Consider the following 19,672-nt stretch of genomic DNA (forward strand, 5'->3'; position numbering starts at 1 on the left):
AGGGAGTGTTGCTGAACAAAGAGACCTTGGAGTGCAGGTTCATAGCTCCTTGAAAGTGGAGTCGCGAGTAGATAGGATAGTGAAGGTGGTGTTTGGAATGCTTTCCTTTATTGGTCAGAGTTGTGACTGTACAGGACATTGGTTAGGCCACTGTTGGAATATTGCGTGCAATTCTGTTCTCCTTCCCATCCGAAGGATGTTGCGAAACTTGAAAGGGCTCAGAAAATATTTACAAGGATGTTGCCAGGATTGGAGGATTTGGTCTATTGGGAGAGGCTGAATAGGCTGGGGCCGTTTTCCCTTGAGCGCGAAGGTTGAGGAGTTACCTCGTTGAGATTTATAAAATCATGAGGGGCATGGATGAGATAAATAGACAAAATCTTTTCCCTGGGGTGGGGTGGTCCAGAACCAGAGGGCATAAGTTTAGGATGAGAGGGGAAAGATATAACAGGGACCTAAGGGGTAACTTTTTCCATGCTAAGGGTGGTGAGTGTATGGAATGTGCTGCCAGAGGAACTGGTGGAGGATGGTACAATTGCAACATTTAAAAGGCATCTGAATGGGTACATGATTGGAAGGGTTTAGAGGGATATGGCCTAAGCGATGGCAAATGGGACTAGATTAGGTTGAGATACCTGGTCAGCATGGACGAGTTGAACTGAAGGGTCTGTTTCCGTGCTGTACAAATCCATGACTCTTCATCAATAGCTGCTTTGGCTGACAGGGCATTGCTAAGATAGTGAAGGTGTTCAATGTTCTCTCAGGCCTCCCTATGGTCTTTGGTGATTAGGATCTACTCCACAATTCTTGGCCAGGTTGGTAGAGGACCTTTGTCTTGCAGATGTTCAGGGTGAGACCTATGCTTTTGTATGCCTCTGTAAAAGTAAAGATGGCCTGGAGTACAGCCTCCGAGATTGCACATACATAAGCATCATCTGCATATTGCAGCTCGATTGCACTGGTTGGGACGACTCTGATTTTGGCTTGAAGACAGCGGAGGCTGATAATTTTCTGCAGTCAAAGACCTGGAGAAAATAGCCTCATACAACCAACTCTTCTCCACAAACCTAGCGATCCTTGGTGACACCGAGTCACAGGATCCCAATAGCTTCTGGTCCACCCTCAAGAACACCATCATCAATATGCTTCGAAATAGTCAATGACCAGCAGGTGCAACTATTACCCAGTAAATTACTTGTATTAATTACCCTGATCCAACAGCAGCATTAGTTACATTTACAAAAAATGCCTACATTTCTCTGCAGAAGAAGCTGAAGTTACAATTACTCTTTTACATGCTTTAAACACAAAACAATTTTGGAAACAAGAAATATAAATCTTGACAGCGCTGGATACCAAGGTTTTGATGTTAGACATTGCTTAGAATTTGCTTACCAAATTAGTCAAATAAACAGGTTGGGCAAACTGCAGAATTCTGTGGTGTAGGGTATGAGATGTTAAAATGGTGTGGTCAGTAATTAGCTTAGTTGCACATTTATCAAAATTTTGAAGTTCAAAAAGTTCAATTCTGTGCTCAGTACATTAGCACAAAGATTATTCTATGTTTTGTGGATTTTTAAAAATGTTTCCATTACTTGGGAAACTTGAATATGGCAACATTTTTAAACTTCACAAATTAATCTGGATTCAGAATCAGATTTTAGAAAATGTACCAAATATAATTCAGTCATCCAAATATATATTTTTAACAATTTTTTATTAATTTAACATTTTATTTCCATAAACATCTACACAATTATAAAAAAGGTCTACCTAGAAATGAGATATTTATTATTTAGAAATTGCAGAAAATAAGATTAGGCATTAATGTTTCCAACGTACAACTATTAGACATATTCCTTGGTGGCATCTTCTGGCTTGCCCGTGAACATCTCTCTTATCTTTTTCCACATACCTTTCTTCATTTCTTCCATTTGTTTCATGTTATCTACAAAGAATAAAAGAAGAACCGACAAAGTATTGCTGTCTGGTTATCTTGTGACGAGCATATTTAGTCAATAACACCAACCTAAATAGCATCGTGTATACAGTCAGAGATGTACAGCATGGAAACAGACCCTTCGGCCCAACCCAGCCATGCCAACTAGACATCCCAACCCAATCTTGTCCCACCTGCCAGCACCTAGCCCACATCCCTCCAAACCCTTCCTATTCATATACCTATCCAAATGCCTCTTAAATGTTGCAATTGTACCAGCCTCCACCACATCCTCTGGCAGCTCATTCCATACAGTCAATTAATTTGGCACAGACCAGGAAATGAACCCAGTTCTTGTATATTAACTTATCAACTGCACCAGGGATCCTGGTAAAATTCCAGCCTTGGGCGACTGTGCAAACTCCACACAGACATTCTCCCCGTGTCTGCGTGGGTTTCCTCCCACAGTCCAAAAATGTGCAGGTCAGGTGAATTGGCCATGCTAAATTTTCCATAGTGTTAGGTGCATTAGTCAGAGAGAAATGGATCTGTTGGGGGGGGGGGGTTACTCTTCAGAGGCTCGGTGTGGACTTGCTGGGGCAAAGGGCCTGTTTCCACACTGTAGGGAATCTAATCTAATCTAATCAAAAAACTGAGTCAGTTGTGTAAGTATTGCATTTCTTTAATATGGCGCAATGAAATTAGAATCTATTAAAATTGTGAGCAAAAATTTACAATTTACACTATGAAGAAAATCTAACCAGAAGTGTTTAAACTCAGCTCATGTCAAACACATAAGTCTTTGAAAACTTACTTAATGCAAATTGGAATAATTGGAGATGGGGGCAGTCCAGTGAAGAATTTTGAACATTGAAGAGGACTTGTATGCATCTTCACAAACATTGCCTAAACGTGCTTTATTTTCAAAGACTTTAATTCAAATCTCAAATTTTCACAAAAACTGAATGTATACTCCAATTTAATTTATTCTATAAACATTCATTCCCCACCAACTTAAATATTGGTTTATAAATATAGTGATTAATTTATGCCAGAAACCTGACATTTATTATATTCTTGAATCTTTACTGGAGTCATGTCGCAATTAATTACATCAGCAACCCATTCAAATTGATGGTGGTATTGGTACATAAATTTTGATCCAGGAGTGCAACACACTTCATATAGGTAAGAACTCCAGCTGAGACATTCAGCATCAATGGCTGAAACGCTCAGTCAGTTTGCATGTGCAAGAAGAGAAATCTAGGACTAAGATGCCTCTCCTCTAAAACTTCAGTTGCCCCAAATGCAGCATCATGAGTACTGCAGCATTCAGAGTAACAATATTCACTTGTAGTTAAACCAACAGGCCCTTTTAATTACTAAGACACTTGCTCATTTGTCTATCTAGGAGGCTTCGCATTCAATGGCACAACCAAAAGTGAATCCCCCATGAACAACACTGTTGTTTATGCTTTGGACTTCTATCAGTTTATGTATGAAAAATACTTTACCCAAGCACTCCTGTTGGTGAGGCAGACAAAGGGACACAATTCAATTTGTGACTCAACTGTTTTATTAACAAAATTTTCCTTGTTAAAAAAACACCATGTGAGAATTTCCAGGCTGTTGAAATCTTTTTCATCACTGATATATGGATGGGTCTCTTTCACGTAGATAAGTTTCACAAATGAGGTGGATCTTCTCAGCTTGCTGCACCATCCTCAGCTGAGTCTTCACTGGCCAATGGCCTGATGAGGTTGGTTAAAACCATTCAATGAGCTTGCATCAACATCCTTCAACTATTGCTATGCTGAGGATGTGCAGGAAGCACAGTTTCAGGCACTGGCTAGAAGTCAAGATGCCTGGAAATCTGATTGAAACTTCTCCAATACACAACCCTTAGGCTGGTTGTAAATGGCTCCCCTGAAATTTTGGGACCTTGGTTTTTACCATTTTCTGTGGCCATTTGTTATTGGCTACTCCACATGGTATCACAAAACAGTTGGAGGTACTGGATACTGGCCCTGACAGATTCCAGGAACAGTACTGAAGAAATGTGCCCCAGAACACATTATGATCCAAGCCAAACTATTTCAGGAGAGCAACACTGGCATCTACCCAAAGTGGAAAAATGGCCAGTTACAACCTGGACAAAAAATGCATGACAAATTCAATCCTGACAGTAACTCCACCCACCCACCAAATCAGCATGCTCTCGATCAAAGTAACAGAAAGGTCATCGACAACACTAGCGAGCAATACTTGCTTTGCAATAACCTGCTCATTGACACTCGATTTGAGTTCTGTTAGAGAGCCTCATCTTCCCGACCTCATTACAACCTTGTTACAAATGTGAAAAAAATAATTTAATTCCAAAGCTGCAGTGAGATGAACTGCCCTTGGCATATTGGTCACATGTGACCAAGTGTGGCATCAGGGCACCCAAGCTAGCCTAAAGGAGTCATACCTCGCCTAAAGGAAGATGGTTGACGCTGTTAGAGGTCAGTCAATTCAGCGCCAAGACATCTTTGCAGGCATTCCTCAGATGAGCGTCCAAATATTCTTCAACTGATACATGAACCTTAAGATCAGAACTGGGGATATTTGTCGATGACTGCATAATTTCAGCACCATCCACAGCTCCTTAGATACCGAAACAGTCCATGTTCAAATCCAGCAAGATCTGGAGTTACAAGTATAATTTGTACCACACAGCTACCAAGCAATCACCATTTCAAACAAGAGAGAATGTAACCATCATCGTTTGATGTTCATTGGCAGTACTGTCACTGAATTCACCACTATAAATATTCTGAGATTTACCAATGACCAGACAATGAACTGGTCTAGCCATATGAATGTTGTGGCTAAGAATTCTATAGGGAGTAACTCACTTTATTCCCCAAAGACTGCCCAGGTCCCGAGTATGATGGAAAACTCTCCTCTTGCCTGGATGAGTGCAGCTCCATCAACACTCAAAATGCTTGACACTATCCCGGATAAAGCAGTCATTTAATTGATCCCACATCTACAAATATCCAGTCCCTCTACCATCACAGCTCAGTAGCAGTGTGGGCCATCTGTAAGATTAGCAAGGCTTCTTAAATAGCGCTTTCTAAACTTTTGAACACTACCAGAAAAGGAAGAAAGATGGCAGGTGTACTTGGAAGCAAAACCACTTACAAGTTCCCCTCCAAGCTCTCACCATTCTGACTTTGAAGTGTATATATGTACCCATCAGTCCTGCTGGTTAAAAATTTTGGAATTCTCTCCCAACTACATTGTGGGTGTACCTACATACACTGCAGCACTTCATCACCGCCACCTTTTCAAGAGCAATTAGGGTGGGCAATAAATACTGGCACAGCCAGTAACCCCTACATGCCACAAAAAAAGCAAACAAAAAATCTGCCAGTTCTCCTCCAAGTTATACATCATCCTGAAATGATCACTGTTCCCTCACTGCTGCAGCATCAAACTTCTTGAATGTACTTCCTAATAGCACCAAGGGTGTTCCTACACTCCAAGACTACAGTGGTTCATAAGGTCAATTTCTCCACGTCCACACCCCACACAAGAACTAATATTAAAGATACCTGAACCTCAAGTTTCTGGTACACAATTCCAACATACAATTAGTTCAGGGCAAGAGACCAGCTGAATGAAAAGCCTAACTCGTCATATGCTATCATATGCAATGTGCACAATATTACTTTTAACTTGCTCTGATATTTTAAAGGCAGGAATCTTCTATCAAATAGTATAAAGTCTGGAGCAGTTACCTGTTGCAAGAACCATTCGGCACTCTTCCACCGTTACACCAGTAAAGCTTGTGTTTCTGAGACGAGGGTACTGAAAAGAAATAAGTTACTACATTTAAAATTATTTGTTTATGCGCATTTGGACAAAAGCATCCCGATGCCCTGTGATATTCAGAATTTGGACATAACTGACTTTGGATATCTTTGGAAAGAATACTGCAAAAAGTTCAATTTTCATGGGCTGCATGTGTACAGAAGACAGTTCTGATACAAACAACCTTCAGGGAGCAAACAAATTGATAATTACAGGCTATAATTAAATTGCTTGCCAAACCTAATCAAACTCAACTGTACTCAGAATTATTGCAATGGAATTGTTTCAGAAATAAGTGATCAGCTTATACTAGTATTCACTGAAAGTGAAAGTAAAGACTGCAAATGCTGGAGATTAGAGTGGTGCTAGAAATGCATCCGATGTGCAGGAAAATAGAGTTTTCGGGCAGGAACCCTTCATCAGGAATGAAGCTCCTTAGATGCTGCCTGACCTGCTGTGCTTTTCCAGCACCACTCTAATCTTGACTCTAGTATTCATTGAATATCTATTCTCTTTGAAAAATTCTTGTTAAACTTCATTCAAGCACAAGCTAGTACAGTCTTTAGCACGGATAACTATCCAAATATTTTCTGTTAATTTCAATGTACACTTGGCATGGTTATTTTACTTCATTCATGGGATGAGAGTATTGCTCAATGGACCAGCATTTGTTGTCCATGAGAAGCTGGTTGTGAGTTGCCTTGAACTACTGCAGTCCATTTGATGTAGATACACAAACAATGCTATTAGTCAGAGTTCCACGATGTTAACCAAATGACACTGAAGGAATGGCAATATATATCCAAATCAGAATAGTGAAAGGCTTGGAGGGAAACCTGCAAGTGGTGGCATTCCCATGCATCTAGATGGAAGTGGTCAAGGTTTTGAATGGCACTGCTTAAACAGCTTTGGTAAATTTCTGCCATGCATCTTCTAGCTGATACACACTGTTGCTACTGAGCTTCAGTGATGGAGGGACGAGACATAAGGCTAGTTAAGCAGTCTGCTTTATCCTGGATGATGTAGAGTTTGTGTTGCTAGGACTGTATTCATTCAGGCAAGTAGAGACTATTCATACTCCTCACTTGTACCTTGCAGATGGTGGACAGGCTTTGAGGAATCAGGAGGTACGTTGTGGACAGTTAGGTTGTCTTAATGAATGGCGGAGAAGGCTTGAGGGACCAAAAGGCCTACACCTGCTCCTACTTCTTTTTATCTGCCTATACAGGATTCCTAACCTCTGACCTGTTCTTGTAACCACAGTACTTACAAGGCTCGGCCTGTTCAATTTCTGCTTAATGGTTGGGGTTGTTAGTAGTGGGGGATTCAATAATGACATTGTTAAATATCCAAACTTGACAGCTAAGAGTCTCTCCTGTTTGAGATAGTCATTGCCTGACATTTGGTGTGAATGTTACATGCCACGCCAAATCTGGATGTGGTCCATGTCTTTTATCTGAGCAGTCTCGAATGGTGCTGACCATTGCCCATTGTATATCGCCACTTCTGACCCTGTACCTTCATCACAGTCATTCATCGATCAGTGGAAGATGTTTGCATCTAGGACACTGGGATATTTACCATCATAGCAAACAAAACAAAATGCTTAAGAATTTGATATGTTGTGACAAGAATTGAAGTTTCTGAAAAGTATTGGGTTTCAACAACTTTTCATTTTAGTCATCCAGATTTGGGATATTCCATCCAACTGCTCTTCTTTCTCCCTCTAATTATTTCAATCTAAGCCGATTTCTGTCGAGTTGAGCTTCTAGAATGGAATGCTTGTCTTAGCCCATTTTGATTCAGCAATATGGTTCATGTGCAAATACAAGAGGAAGGACAAAGATGTCAAAGCATCAATACCTTGTTTTTGTAATAACCAGAATTAATTCTGGCTAAACTTTCATACATCCGGTCACATTTCTCTGGATCTGCAATCTAAACACAAAATGTTTAAACAAATATTACAAAAAGTCAAAAATCATGAAAGCTAATGGTGGTAGACAAATCCTTTAGGGATCTCTGGCCCAAATATTTCCACGAAGACAGGAAGGGGTCTCAGGTAGGAAATCTGGAAGCTTATTTTCTTCTTTAAACCAAATTTCCATCTAACAGCCAGCCTGATTATCTGGTGAATTTCCATTGAGATGGGCAGAAATTGGCACAAGGATGTAGCCAGGAAGACAGAGAGAGAGAGAGAGATTTTGCTACTCAGGAATAAGTTCGCGATTTGCAAGATAGAAGGTGGAAAGAGTGATATCAATTTAGAGTGAGGGATACTCAAAAATAGTGACTGGCAGACCCTACTAACCTAAATTCAGCAAGATAAAATCACACAATCATGATACATAGTCGCAATCTTGGCCCCTCAAGCTCAAGATTCTCACTCCTAAATTATTTATTTAACTAACAGTATTGCCTATTTAGTAAAATAGTGAGCTCAGAATTACGAATATTGGGCTCAATTTCTTCTACATAATCACAGATTTAATCTACTGTTGAGATCTCCTTATTCTCAAATACGTGCTTTATAACTGCAACCAGCAACATGGAATCAATTGCCTTATGTATGACGACGACATCAGATTTATCTGTCCCCTCACACACAATCTTTTTGACAAAGCATTAACAAGGCTAAGGAGTTTTTTTTAACCTTTTTCATGCAACGCAGAGCACTGCCACTAATGTTTCCCCTCTTTGGTCATTGTACAGTGATCCAAACTTTTCTAACTTCAAGCTCATTTTCCAATCCTATATCATACAATTTCCATAATTGAAGTTTCCTTCCAACTGTGTAAGACTAGCGTTTCCATCTTTTTCCTCAGCCCATAAAACTCTTAAAATAGTCTTCTATTCTCACCTCAAAACCAGTTCTGCCAGTGTTTTCCTGGAATACTGCAATCTTCAATTTATTCCAAATTCTGGTTCCTGTATCCTATCCTGCACTAGTTATCAATCTTCCCAATCTCCTCACTTTTTCACATTAGACCTTAACCCTGTCATCTCAAAATTAAAAATTCTAGACTTGTTTTAAAGTACCTTCATTACCCCATCCATTTCCAACTCTAATTCAACCAGCTCTACAACTTTCCACCTTTCCACTTTATTCTTTTGAATTAATGCTATAATGCACCACTTTCAAAAACAAATGATTGTATGCAATGCCTTCAACTGCTTAGACCCAACATTAACATTTTGAACTCACTTCATACTTTACAATCCTTTTCAAAGTTACACCTTTAGCTAGGATTTTATTCAGCTCATTTAATATTTCATGTCCTTTTTAACTTAAGCTTGAGGGAAGCAAGTTGAGACGTTTGACTAAAAGACTCAAATACAGGTAGTTCTCCTATAAAGCCGTAGTTGGGTTCCAGCGAAACCTCACTTAATAGAAATAATGGGGCCTATGGGAAAAGTGGCCTTAGGGTAGACCAGCAAAAATAACACAATTGCTCAAAAATCACCCAAAAGTCTAATGAGAAGTATAGCATAGCCTGAATGAAGGTTAAAATCATATTGATTAACAAAACAAAAATAAATTTAACACTATTACTTAATACTTAACAATATAAGAAAGCTGCTCTCTGCAAAGTACCTCTCTCAGAAAGCTGCTCTGTCCAGCAGCTCACATCGATGAATGTGCAGAATGGCATGAAAACCGGCGTTGACATTGCGCATGCGCTGAATAGCACGGAGACTTCGATGTGGACATCAGCGCATGTGCAGAATAGTACACATCACAAATGTGCGGAATGGCACCGATATCAGCACATAAGTAGAATGAAGCACGCAAACCAATCCCCGTTGGAATCATGCTATTGCGAACAGAGGTAAGCATTCTTGAAAATACCATTCCTTAATTCTTCAGTGACATTACAGCCAAATCGCGCTGCCGAAATGTGCATTATCCTAGAGCTACCTTAGGAGCAATTTGCTACATGGCCCCAAAATTGCTCCACCAACGAATAAGCTCAAAGCTTGTCTGCCCCACATTAGAGGACTTGGCAGGACAAGTTCTATGTTCTAAGATGTCGAAATATTGTTTCTTCTTGTGGGAGAGTTAAGGACACAACTCAGAATAAGAGGTCACACATTTAAGAGAGATTAGGAGGAATGCTCTCACAAAGTTGTGAATCTGTGGAATTCTTTTTTTTTTAAACCACAGAGCTGTTGAGGCTGAATCATTAAATACATTCAAGGCTGAGAGATGTTTTAATTAGTGAGAGAATTCACATTATGTGGAAAAGGAAGGAACGTGCAGCTGTCAATTATCGGTTCAGCCATGATCTCCTGAACTGACATTGCAGACTCTGAGCTGAATGGCCTACTTCTGCTCTTATGGTCGTATTAACTCAACTTTCCTGACTGATTGTCTTATCTCTTTATTCCCTTTAGAGTTGAAAACTCTAGTGATGTAAGCCTTGAATATTTCAATAACTAAGTCTTCATAACTCTGGGGCAGAGGAATTCCAAAATTTCACAATTCTCTCAAGTGGAGAAATTCTCATTTTGACCTTGAGTTATGGCTTCTTGTTCAAGGTTCTCCAGACTGGAACATTAGACACTACAGCAAAGGTCATACATAAAGGCAAGTTTGTTTCTCAACTTAAAAGGATGATCAGATAAAAATTTCAGATAAAAAGTGAACGCAGAATTGGCAGGAAGTTAAAAATATAAACAAGTATGCTGCTCATAAATCTAGGCCGATACTTCAGAGCAATACTGTGGTATTGCTGCACTGTCTGATCATCGTTCAATTGAGACATTAACAAGTCTGATTGTTCCGAGTATTTAGGTAGATGCTAAAATTTCCACAGTAGTCCTTATACCCGTGTGCTAGTGAATATTTCCAACATATCAACCTAAACGTTGACTGATTGTTCATCTAACTCACTGCTTTTGAAATTTAAGGCAGCTAGTCCCTTTCATTAACAGGGAATCAATAATGCTATATTGTCTGCATCCACTGGCAGGGCTATATTTATTGTCCATCCCTGGCTACCCAACAGTAACAATCAAACACCATCTGGAATCTCACAGACCAGACCAGATACAGCTTGCATGTTTCTCCCTGAAATGTGTTAGTGGACCATCTGGTAATTTTATTTTTTAATACAATCTGGCAGCTCCCAATCATGTGTTTTTTTCTGCTGAGAGCCTGTATGTTAGCTACATTTCTATATTCAAGTTCACAAATATATCATAAATATCACAGAATCCCTACAGTGTGAAAATAGGTCATTTGCCCAAAAGTTCAACACAGACTTGCCAAAGAGTAACCTACCCAAACCTATTCCTGTACTACTCTACACTTCCTTTGACTAATGCACCTAGCCTACACATCCCTAAATATGATGCAATTTAGCATGGCCAATTCACCTAACCTACATATCTTTGGACTGTAGGAGGAAATGGGAGCACCCAGAGGAAACCCACGCTGACACAGGGAGAATGTGCAAACTCCACACAGACAGTTGGCCAAGGCTGGAATCGAACCCAGGTATCTGGTACTGTGAGGCAGCACTGCTATCCACTGAGTCACTTTGTCGCCCCTATCGTTGGATTTAGACTGTCAAACTCCAATAATTACCAGGCTTTCATAACTCCCATTAGTTAACAACTGCATTTAGTTAAAATAAGTGAACAGTAAGTCCAAGTCTTTTAAGCTATGAAATCCTTTCCATTGTTAACTGATCAAAATAGTATACATTATGTAGTTTTAAATTCAAAGTACTGCAGTGAATTTTTTGGTAAATTGTAAAGAAGATACAGGACAACATGCATTTGAAATTTTTAAAAAGCCAGCTTTTTATAGCTCCACTTGTTTTTCAACTGAATTCTCTAAACTGATCAAATACACAGATTCTGTACCATTTTGATACTGTGTTAATTGAAACTTAATTAAAGAAGGAAATTAAAAATTCTGGCACAGAAATGCAGCCACTGTGGAATTTAATTGCGCTATGCAATATGTACCATTACCAAATAAAACTGGAAGAGACAGTAGGTAACCCAGTGAGCAATTGGAAACAATTAAAATTAGGATGAAACCATGGTGGTAAATAGTCCACATACTTTCTTTCCACCAAGATTCCAAATGCTAAGATCGTCAAATACAATAGTTATTGGGATACAGAGAAACAAATATAAACAGCAGAGAAGTAGTTTTCTAAGAACCAAAAAGTTAACATTGACTTTACAATAACTGGGGAATTGACAGCAAGATACTGAAAGAAATAAATTAGTGAAGAAACATGCAATTTCAGCAGAGAAAAAAAGTGACTTGCAATCCAAAAACCCTAGGGCGTCTGAAATACCGTTCTCCTGAAATGGATTGCAAAAAATGCTGAAAATGTCAAACTAGAAACAAGGATATCCGTTCTGCTTGAGATCAGAAATATAATACTTGTGGAGAATAGGATCATTTCTTCGCCAAGTGTCTGAAGCTCAGAAATTGAACAAAGACAAACGGTAGTTACAAAGCTGTTTGCAACTCAGGTTCTGTTCGCTCAAAGGAATTTGTTGAAATTGTAAAAGGCCAAATGATAAATTATAAGCCATTATTCATAATAATAAGAAAGTCAGACTTCAGCTAGACGGTCATTCTTGCTACTCCCACTGTTTTACTTGGGAATGAAAAACAGACTATTAGTTTGCTAGTTCCTAGGTTCTCATGATGGTCCAAATATCAGAACATTAACATTGTAACATTTCACTGCTCTTGTTCCACAAAACAAAGTTAAGCTAGTTGGGACAGAATCAATGTTAGAAATCACAGAACAACAAAAAGAACACCTTGACTAAGTCCACCAGATGTACACATTTTGGCTTCTGGAGTCAGCTAGCAAAATTAAATATAAATGTTAGATAATATTTTTACAAAAAGATCACCATATTTCAGAAACATTAAGTATAGACAAGGAAAAATGTTACGAGGCATTGCATTTTCAAAGTAGCTCCAACTGCAATCTAGGCAACTATATTGAAAGGTAGTAAATTAGAATGTCCATGCAGTAGTCTGTGCCTCAACTTATTAATTTTTCTCAACGGCCATCAGAAACATCTGCTAATGTATTGATAAGAGTCAAGCAAGCAAGGTGCTAATGTTAGGAAAGATCTTGTAACAGTCTCTTTCAGGGCTCATGTGGCACAGTGACACTGCCCTTACTTCTGAGTATCCTGGATCCAAGTCCCACCTGCTCCAAAGATGCATCTCTGAACAGGATGATTGGAAAATGTCTGTAACAGTCTCTTTCACAAGGGACAAAGTATTTGATAAACTAATAGCACTAAGGGGAGACAAGTCGCCAGGACCTGATGGCTTACATTCAAGAGTTTTAAAGAAAGTGGCTGCTAAAGACAGTGGAGGCATTTGGCAAAATAATCCAGAGACTCACTAGATATTTGGGTAGGGCTCCAGCTAATTGAAAAACTGCTAATGTGACTCGCCTGCTTAAAAAGGGAAAGCGAAAACAGAAAAATATACATTAGTTCACCGAACATCTAGGACAAGGAAATTGTTAGAATTCATTAAGAAAGAAATAGTGGGACATTTAGGAAAGCTTAATGTGGTCAAAGAGTCAAATTTGTTCGAGTGTGGGAAATCATGTTTAACAAATTGGCTAGAATTCTTTGAGGACATAACAAGTTCATAATGGGAGACCAGCAGATGTATTAAATTTTCAGGAATCATTTGACAAGGTGCCACATAAAGACTTTGCAGAAAATTGGAACTCAGTATTCAAAGCAATGTATTAGCAGAGCGAGGACTGTTTAACACCCAGAAGAGAATTGGGATAAATGAGTCTTTTTTCAAAAAAGATATAGTGATTTACAACAAGTATCAATCCTAGAACCTCAATTAGTTACATCTATATTAATTGCTTGACGGAGAGGGCAGAGTACATTGTATCCAAATTTGCTGATGATAGAAAAATAGGTGGGAGGACATGTTATGATAAGGATATAAGAAATCTGCAAAACAATCTGGGTAGTTTGAACGAGTGGGCAGAAACTTGGCAAATGGGATTTAATATGGGAAAGTAAGAGTCATGCACTTTGGGAGGAACAATCAAAAGGCAGACCATTATTTAAATGGTCTTCAAAGAAAATGCAGCACACAGGGATCTGGGTGTTCTTGTGCATGTCACAAAAAGTTAACATGCAGGTGCAGCAAGTGATTAAAGAGGCCAGTGTAATTTTGGCCTTTATTACCAGGGATTGGAGTTTAAAAGGAAGAAACTCTTGTCATGTTTTCCATAATGCATGTTGCCTAACCCTCGTAATTTGGAACAGATCTGTCAACTGTCATTTTAATCTTTTCTGTTCTCAGGAAAAGGCCTTCAGTTTCTCTTTTGTGGCGCTTCCCAAGCTCTTGCCTACTGTGACCCCAGTTGAAGTTTGAAAATGCTGGCATTCTTTGGTGAGAACGATGAGAGTGGTAGGTAGTGAGGCAGAAGCATATACCTGTGAGAGTTGGAGGGGGTGAGGGGGGGGCAGAAGGGGAGTCAAACTCCACATTGACCATTGCTACCTCAGAGCTCATGGCCCAAAATCTCAGCTAATTTGGGGTCCTGGTACCTAATTTGAGAAGTTCTGGCACGGTGGCTCAGTGGTTAGCACTGCTGCCTCATAGCACCAGTGCCCCCAGGTTCAATTCCAGCCTCGGGCGACTGTCTGTGGTTTGCACATTCTCCCCCTGTCTGTGTGGGTTTCCTCCAGGTGCTCCGGTTTCTTTCCACAGTCCAAATATGTGCAGGCCAGGTGAATTGGCCATGCCAAATTGCTCATAGTCAGAGGGAAATGGGTCTGGGTGGGTTACTCTTCGGAGGGTCGGTATGGACTGGTTAGGCCGAAGGGCCTGCTTCCACACTGTAGGGAATCTAATCTAATCTAATCTAAACAACTGTCCAGTGTGCTGGTGAGGCCACACCTGGGGTATTTATGTACAGTTTTGGTTGCGTGTTTGAAAAGGGATAAACTGGCATTGAAGATTCACTCAATTGATTCCGAGGATGACTGGGTTGGCTTATCAACAACAGCTATTCAGATTATACCTTTATTTACTACAGTTCAGAATAATGATTGGTGATCTTACTGAAACAAGATTCTGAGGGAGTTTGACAAGGCAAATATTAAAAAGAGATTTCCACTCACTAGGAGACTAGATAGAATAAGGGGACATTCATTTAAAACTGAGATGCAAAGGAATTATTCCCCTGGAATTTTCTATCTGAGGAAGATTTGTGGTGGTTAGGTCTCAAAGTATTTAAAGAACAGGTAAACCTGAAGTAACAAAGAAAGAAATCATTCAACGCTGCATTGGCAAATGACAGGCTTTTATATAGAGTCACAGAGATGTACAGCATGGAAACAGATCCTTCAGTCCAACCCATCCATGCCGACCTGATATGCTAAACCAATCTAGTCCCATCTGCAAGCACCTAGCCCATATCGCTCCAAACCCTTCCTATTCATATACCTATCAAATGTCTTTTCTATGTTGCAATTGTACCAGCCTCCACCACTTCCTCTTGCAGCTCATTCCATACACGTACTACCTTCTGCATGAAAAGGTTGCCCCTTAGGTTCCTTTTCTATCTTTCCCCCTCACCCTAAACCTATGCCCTCTAGTTCTAGTCTTCCCCACCCCAGGGAAAAGACTTTGTCTATTTATTCTATCCATGCCCCTCATAATTTTGTAAACCTCTATAAGGTCACTCCTCAGCCTCCGACGCTCCAGGGAAAACAGCCCCAGCCTGTTCAGCCTCTCTCCATAGCTCAAATCCTCCAACCCTGGCAACATCCTTGTAAATCTTTTCTGAACCCTTTCAAATTTCACAACATCCTTCCGATAGGAAGGAGACCAGAACTGCACACAATATTCCAACAGTGGCCTAACCAATGTCCTGTAAAGCCGCAACATGACCTCCCAACTCCTGTACTCAATAATCTGACCAATAAAAGAAAGCATACCAAACACCTTATCCTATCTATCTGCGACTCCACTTTCAAGGAGCTATGAACCTGCACTCCAAGGTCACTTTGTTCAGCAACACTCTCTAGGACCTAAAGTGTACAATTCCTGCTAAGATCTGCTTTCCCAAGATGCAGCGCCTCACATTTATCTGAATTACAATCTATCTTCCACTTCGCAGCCCATTGGCCCATCTGATCAAGATACTGTTGTAATCTGAGATATCCTTCTTCGCTGCCCTTTACACCTCCAATTTTGGTGTCATCTGCAAACTTACGAACTGTACCCCTTATGCTCGCATCCAAATCATTTATGTAAATAACAAGAAGTAGAGGACAAGCACTGATATTTGTGGCACTCCACTGGTCACAGGCCTCCAGTCTGTAAAGCAACCCTCTACCACCGTACCTTTGAGGCAGTTCTGAATCCAAATGGTGAGTTCTCCCTGTATTCCGTGAGATCTAACCTTGCTAACCAGTCCACCATGAGGGACCTTGTTGAATGCCTTACTGAAGTCCATATATAATACGTCCACCATTCTGTCCTCATCAATCCTCTTTGTTACTTCTTCAAAAAACTCAATCAAGTTAGAGGGAGACACGATTTCCCATGCACAAAGCCATGTTGACTATCCGTGATCAGTTCTTGCCTTTCCAAATAAGTGTAAATCTTGTCCCTCAGGATTCCCTCAAACAATTTGCCCACCACCAATGTCAGGTTCACCGGTCTATAGTTCCCTGGCTTTTCCTTACCACCTTTCTTAAATAGTGGCACCACTGTAGCCAACCTCCCGTCTTCCAGCACCTTGTCTATGGCTATCAATGACAAATATCTCAGCAAGGTGTCCAGCAATCACTTCCCTAGCTTCCCACACACTTCTAGGGTACACCTGATCATGACCCAGGCATTTATGTATTTTAAGATGGCCAGCACCTCCTCTTCTGTAATCTGGACATTTTTCAAGATGTCACTATTTATTTCCTCACATTCTATATCTTGCATATCCTTCTCCACAATAAACAGTGATGCAAAATACTCATTTCTTATCTCCTCCATCTCCTGCGGTTCCACATGTAGGCAGCCTTGCTGAACTTTAAGAAGCTCTATTCTCTCCCCAGTTATCCTTTTGCCCTTAATGTATTTGTCAGATCCCTCTGGATTCTCCTTAATCCTTTTTCCAAAGCTATTTCATGTCTCCTTTTTACCCTCCTGATTTCCCTCTAAAGTATACTCCTACTACCTTTATACTATTTAGGGATTCACTCAATCTCTGCTGTCTATGCCTACATATGTCTCCTCCTTTTTCTTGATCAAAACCTTGTCATCCAGCATTCCCTACACCTACCAGCCTCTGGACTCTCATTATGTCATTTTTGAATACTTCCCATTTTCCAGCCATCCCTTTACATGTGAATATCTGCCCCCAAACAACTTTTGAAAGTATCTTTTCAGGGAAAACAAACAGTTGCTTGAATCAGAGGAAGGTCAAGTTGCAGAAAGAGAGAAGATAGCAGGATATTTAAAATTGCACATCGTGTGAGCAAAGGGCCAGAACAGACATTAAAGCTAAATGATCTCTGCTGTGATCCCCATAGACATGCAAGTTTTAAAAAGAAATTTAAATTTCTAGTTAATACTAAGAAGGATGTTATGTCAAGATTCCATTATAAAGCATTTACAGAAAACAGCAGCATAAAAACATGACTGAAAAAAACACTGTAGCAAGTTATACTTTAAAGCACAGAATGGACAATCTCTTTGTTCCACATATCCTTTACAAAGAGAAAACGTGAGGACTGCAGATGCTGAAGATCAGAGTAGATCAGATTCTCCTGCTCCTCGGATGCTGCCTGACCTGCTGTGCTTTTCCAGCATCATATCCTTTACACAGGCATTCAATTCCCCAGAATCAACTAGAGTGATTCTTGGATCCCAAGGTGGACACTTGTTTTTTCTTCCCAGTTGTAATTTACAATTTTAGAACAGCCCTCTAAACCAGAGATTTTATTTTCCTAACCCAAGTTCGGTGACTCTTCCAGCCTTGTTTCAGCTCCCTAATTTAGTTTTGTTAATTCATATCTGAGGTTCCATCTGCATTCCTGCACGGCTAAGTATTGAGACTTTTTTGGTCTCAAATTGCGCATTCATTCCGAAATCAAAGATGACTCAAAACACTGTGACATTCCAAGAAAGCCTCCATTACAGTTCTGTACATCCACTCCTCGTCTGAACCCAACCCATTTTCCCACCGCCACCTACTCCCCCCAATTTCCCCACCTCCGCCCGCACCCCCCACTTGCCCCACCTCCGCCCGCAGCCCCACTTGCCCCACCTCCGACCGCACCCTCCCCCTTGACCCATCTCTGCCCGCACCCTCCCCCCTTGCCTCACCTCTGCCCACAACCCCCACATTCCCCACCGCAGCGCCTGCACCCTCCCACATTCCCTTGCCCCACCTTCACCGGCACCCTCCACATTCCCCACCTCCGCCCGCACTCTCCCCCTTGACCCATCTCCGCCCGCACCCTCCCCCCTTGCCTCACCTCTGCCCACAACCCCCACATTCCCCACCGCAGCGCCTGCACCCTCCCACAATCCCTTGCCCCACCTCCGCCCGCACCCTCCCCCCTTGCCTCACCTCCGCCTGCGTCCCCCACTTGCCCCACCTCCGCCCGCACCCTCCCACATTCGCTTGCCCCACCTCCACCGGCAACCTCCACATTCCCCACCTCCGCCCGCACCCTCTCCCTTGCCCCACCTCCGCCCGCACCCTCTCCCTTGCCCCACCTCCGCCCGCACCCTCTCCCTTGCCCCACCTCCGCCCGCACCCTCCCACATTCCCCACCTCCGCCCGCACCCTCTCCCTTGCCCCACCTCTGCCCGCACCCTCCCACATTCCCCACCTCTGCCCGCACCCTCTCCCGTGCCCCACCTCCGCCCGCACCCTCTCCCGTGCCCCACCTCCGCCCACACCCTCCCACGTTCCCCACCTCCGCCCGCACCCTCCCACGTTCCCCACCCCCACCCACACCTCCCACATTCCCCACCCCCACCCATACCCCCCACATTCCCCACCCCCACCCATACCCCCCACATTCCCCACCCCCGCCCACATTCCCCACCTCCACCCACACCCTCCCACATTCCCCACCACCCTTTTTCTCCCCCGCCCCCTTCTGCCCCGCCCCTCCCCACCCCACCCCACCCCCTTCTTCCCTGCCCCCAATCCCTCCTGCCCCTCCCCCACCCCTCCGTCTTCCAATTCCCCCCCTCCAGCCCAGTCCCCCTCCCGGTTTACCTGGGAACTCTCCCCTTCTCGGAAACATTGCGCCACTCTCTGCCGGATGAAAGCCCCGAGATCTCGCCCCTTCTTGGTGTGATCGAGAGGCCACTCCTCACAGAGTTTCAGGAAGCGGCGGTACCGTGTTGCGGCCATGCTGAGGGCCCTGAGCCCGGTGTACAGCTTTCACCAGCCCCACCGGCACCAAGCCTCCAACCGCCAACAAATCAAAATGGCGCGAGCACGTGTGCGCATGTGCGGTCCCGGCAGCCTGGCCCCCACCTGAGCAGCAGCTGTCAATCATTACGCATTTCTGTCCACCCAGCTCTTGGAATTATTTGCATGAGTCGGAGTACAAGTTAATTTCGCAATTAGATTTTTTTTCAGTCAATATTTAGTGAATCTCCTGTGAAGTTGCTCAGAATCTCTCTGGTCTGGATTGGTTTCTAAACAGCTTGCAAAACCTGCTAGATCTATTGGAAGGCAACATGCATAAAGATGGCTCACAGGAACCTCACCCAGCCTACAGGGTTATTGGACTAAACTTGGATGTTCCTGAGGCACAATGCAGATCAGGGCTATGTTTCAACAGGCAGGCTATAGTTGGTCTAAGCATCCT

The 19,672-nt window shown here is 42.0% G+C and overlaps 1 protein-coding gene across 1 annotated transcript; it reads right to left on the reverse strand.

Annotated features, from left to right (window-relative positions):
- Positions 1-1,700: 1,700 nt before the first annotated feature.
- On the reverse strand, positions 1,701-19,283 carry uqcc2 (ubiquinol-cytochrome c reductase complex assembly factor 2). The gene is made up of 4 exons (XM_043716800.2): positions 19,072-19,283; positions 7,661-7,735; positions 5,725-5,794; positions 1,701-1,948 (listed from the first exon to the last, which is right to left on the reverse strand). The coding sequence occupies exons 1-4, from the start codon at positions 19,207-19,209 to the stop codon at positions 1,848-1,850; spliced, it is 384 nt and encodes a 127-aa protein (XP_043572735.1). The 5' UTR covers positions 19,210-19,283; the 3' UTR covers positions 1,701-1,847.
- Between the last annotated feature and the right edge of the window lie 389 nt (positions 19,284-19,672).

This window comes from Chiloscyllium plagiosum, unplaced genomic scaffold, assembly GCF_037043375.1.
Source record: "Chiloscyllium plagiosum isolate Xiang-an unplaced genomic scaffold, Cpla_swu_hap1 HiC_scaffold_26, whole genome shotgun sequence".
Classification (NCBI taxonomy): Eukaryota; Metazoa; Chordata; class Chondrichthyes; order Orectolobiformes; family Hemiscylliidae; genus Chiloscyllium; species Chiloscyllium plagiosum.

Excerpts from the sequence above, each read along its gene's own strand:
- uqcc2 (XM_043716800.2), bottom strand. The coding sequence starts at position 19,209 with ATGGCCGCAACACGGTACCGCCGCTTCCTGAAACTCTGTGAGGAGTGG. Across the intron at positions 5,795-7,660 it reads CTGGTTATTACAAAAACAAG|TACCCTCGTCTCAGAAACAC; the intron begins GTATTGATGCTT and ends ATTTCTTTTCAG. Across the intron at positions 1,949-5,724 it reads CCGAATGGTTCTTGCAACAG|ATAACATGAAACAAATGGAA; the intron begins GTAACTGCTCCA and ends TATTCTTTGTAG.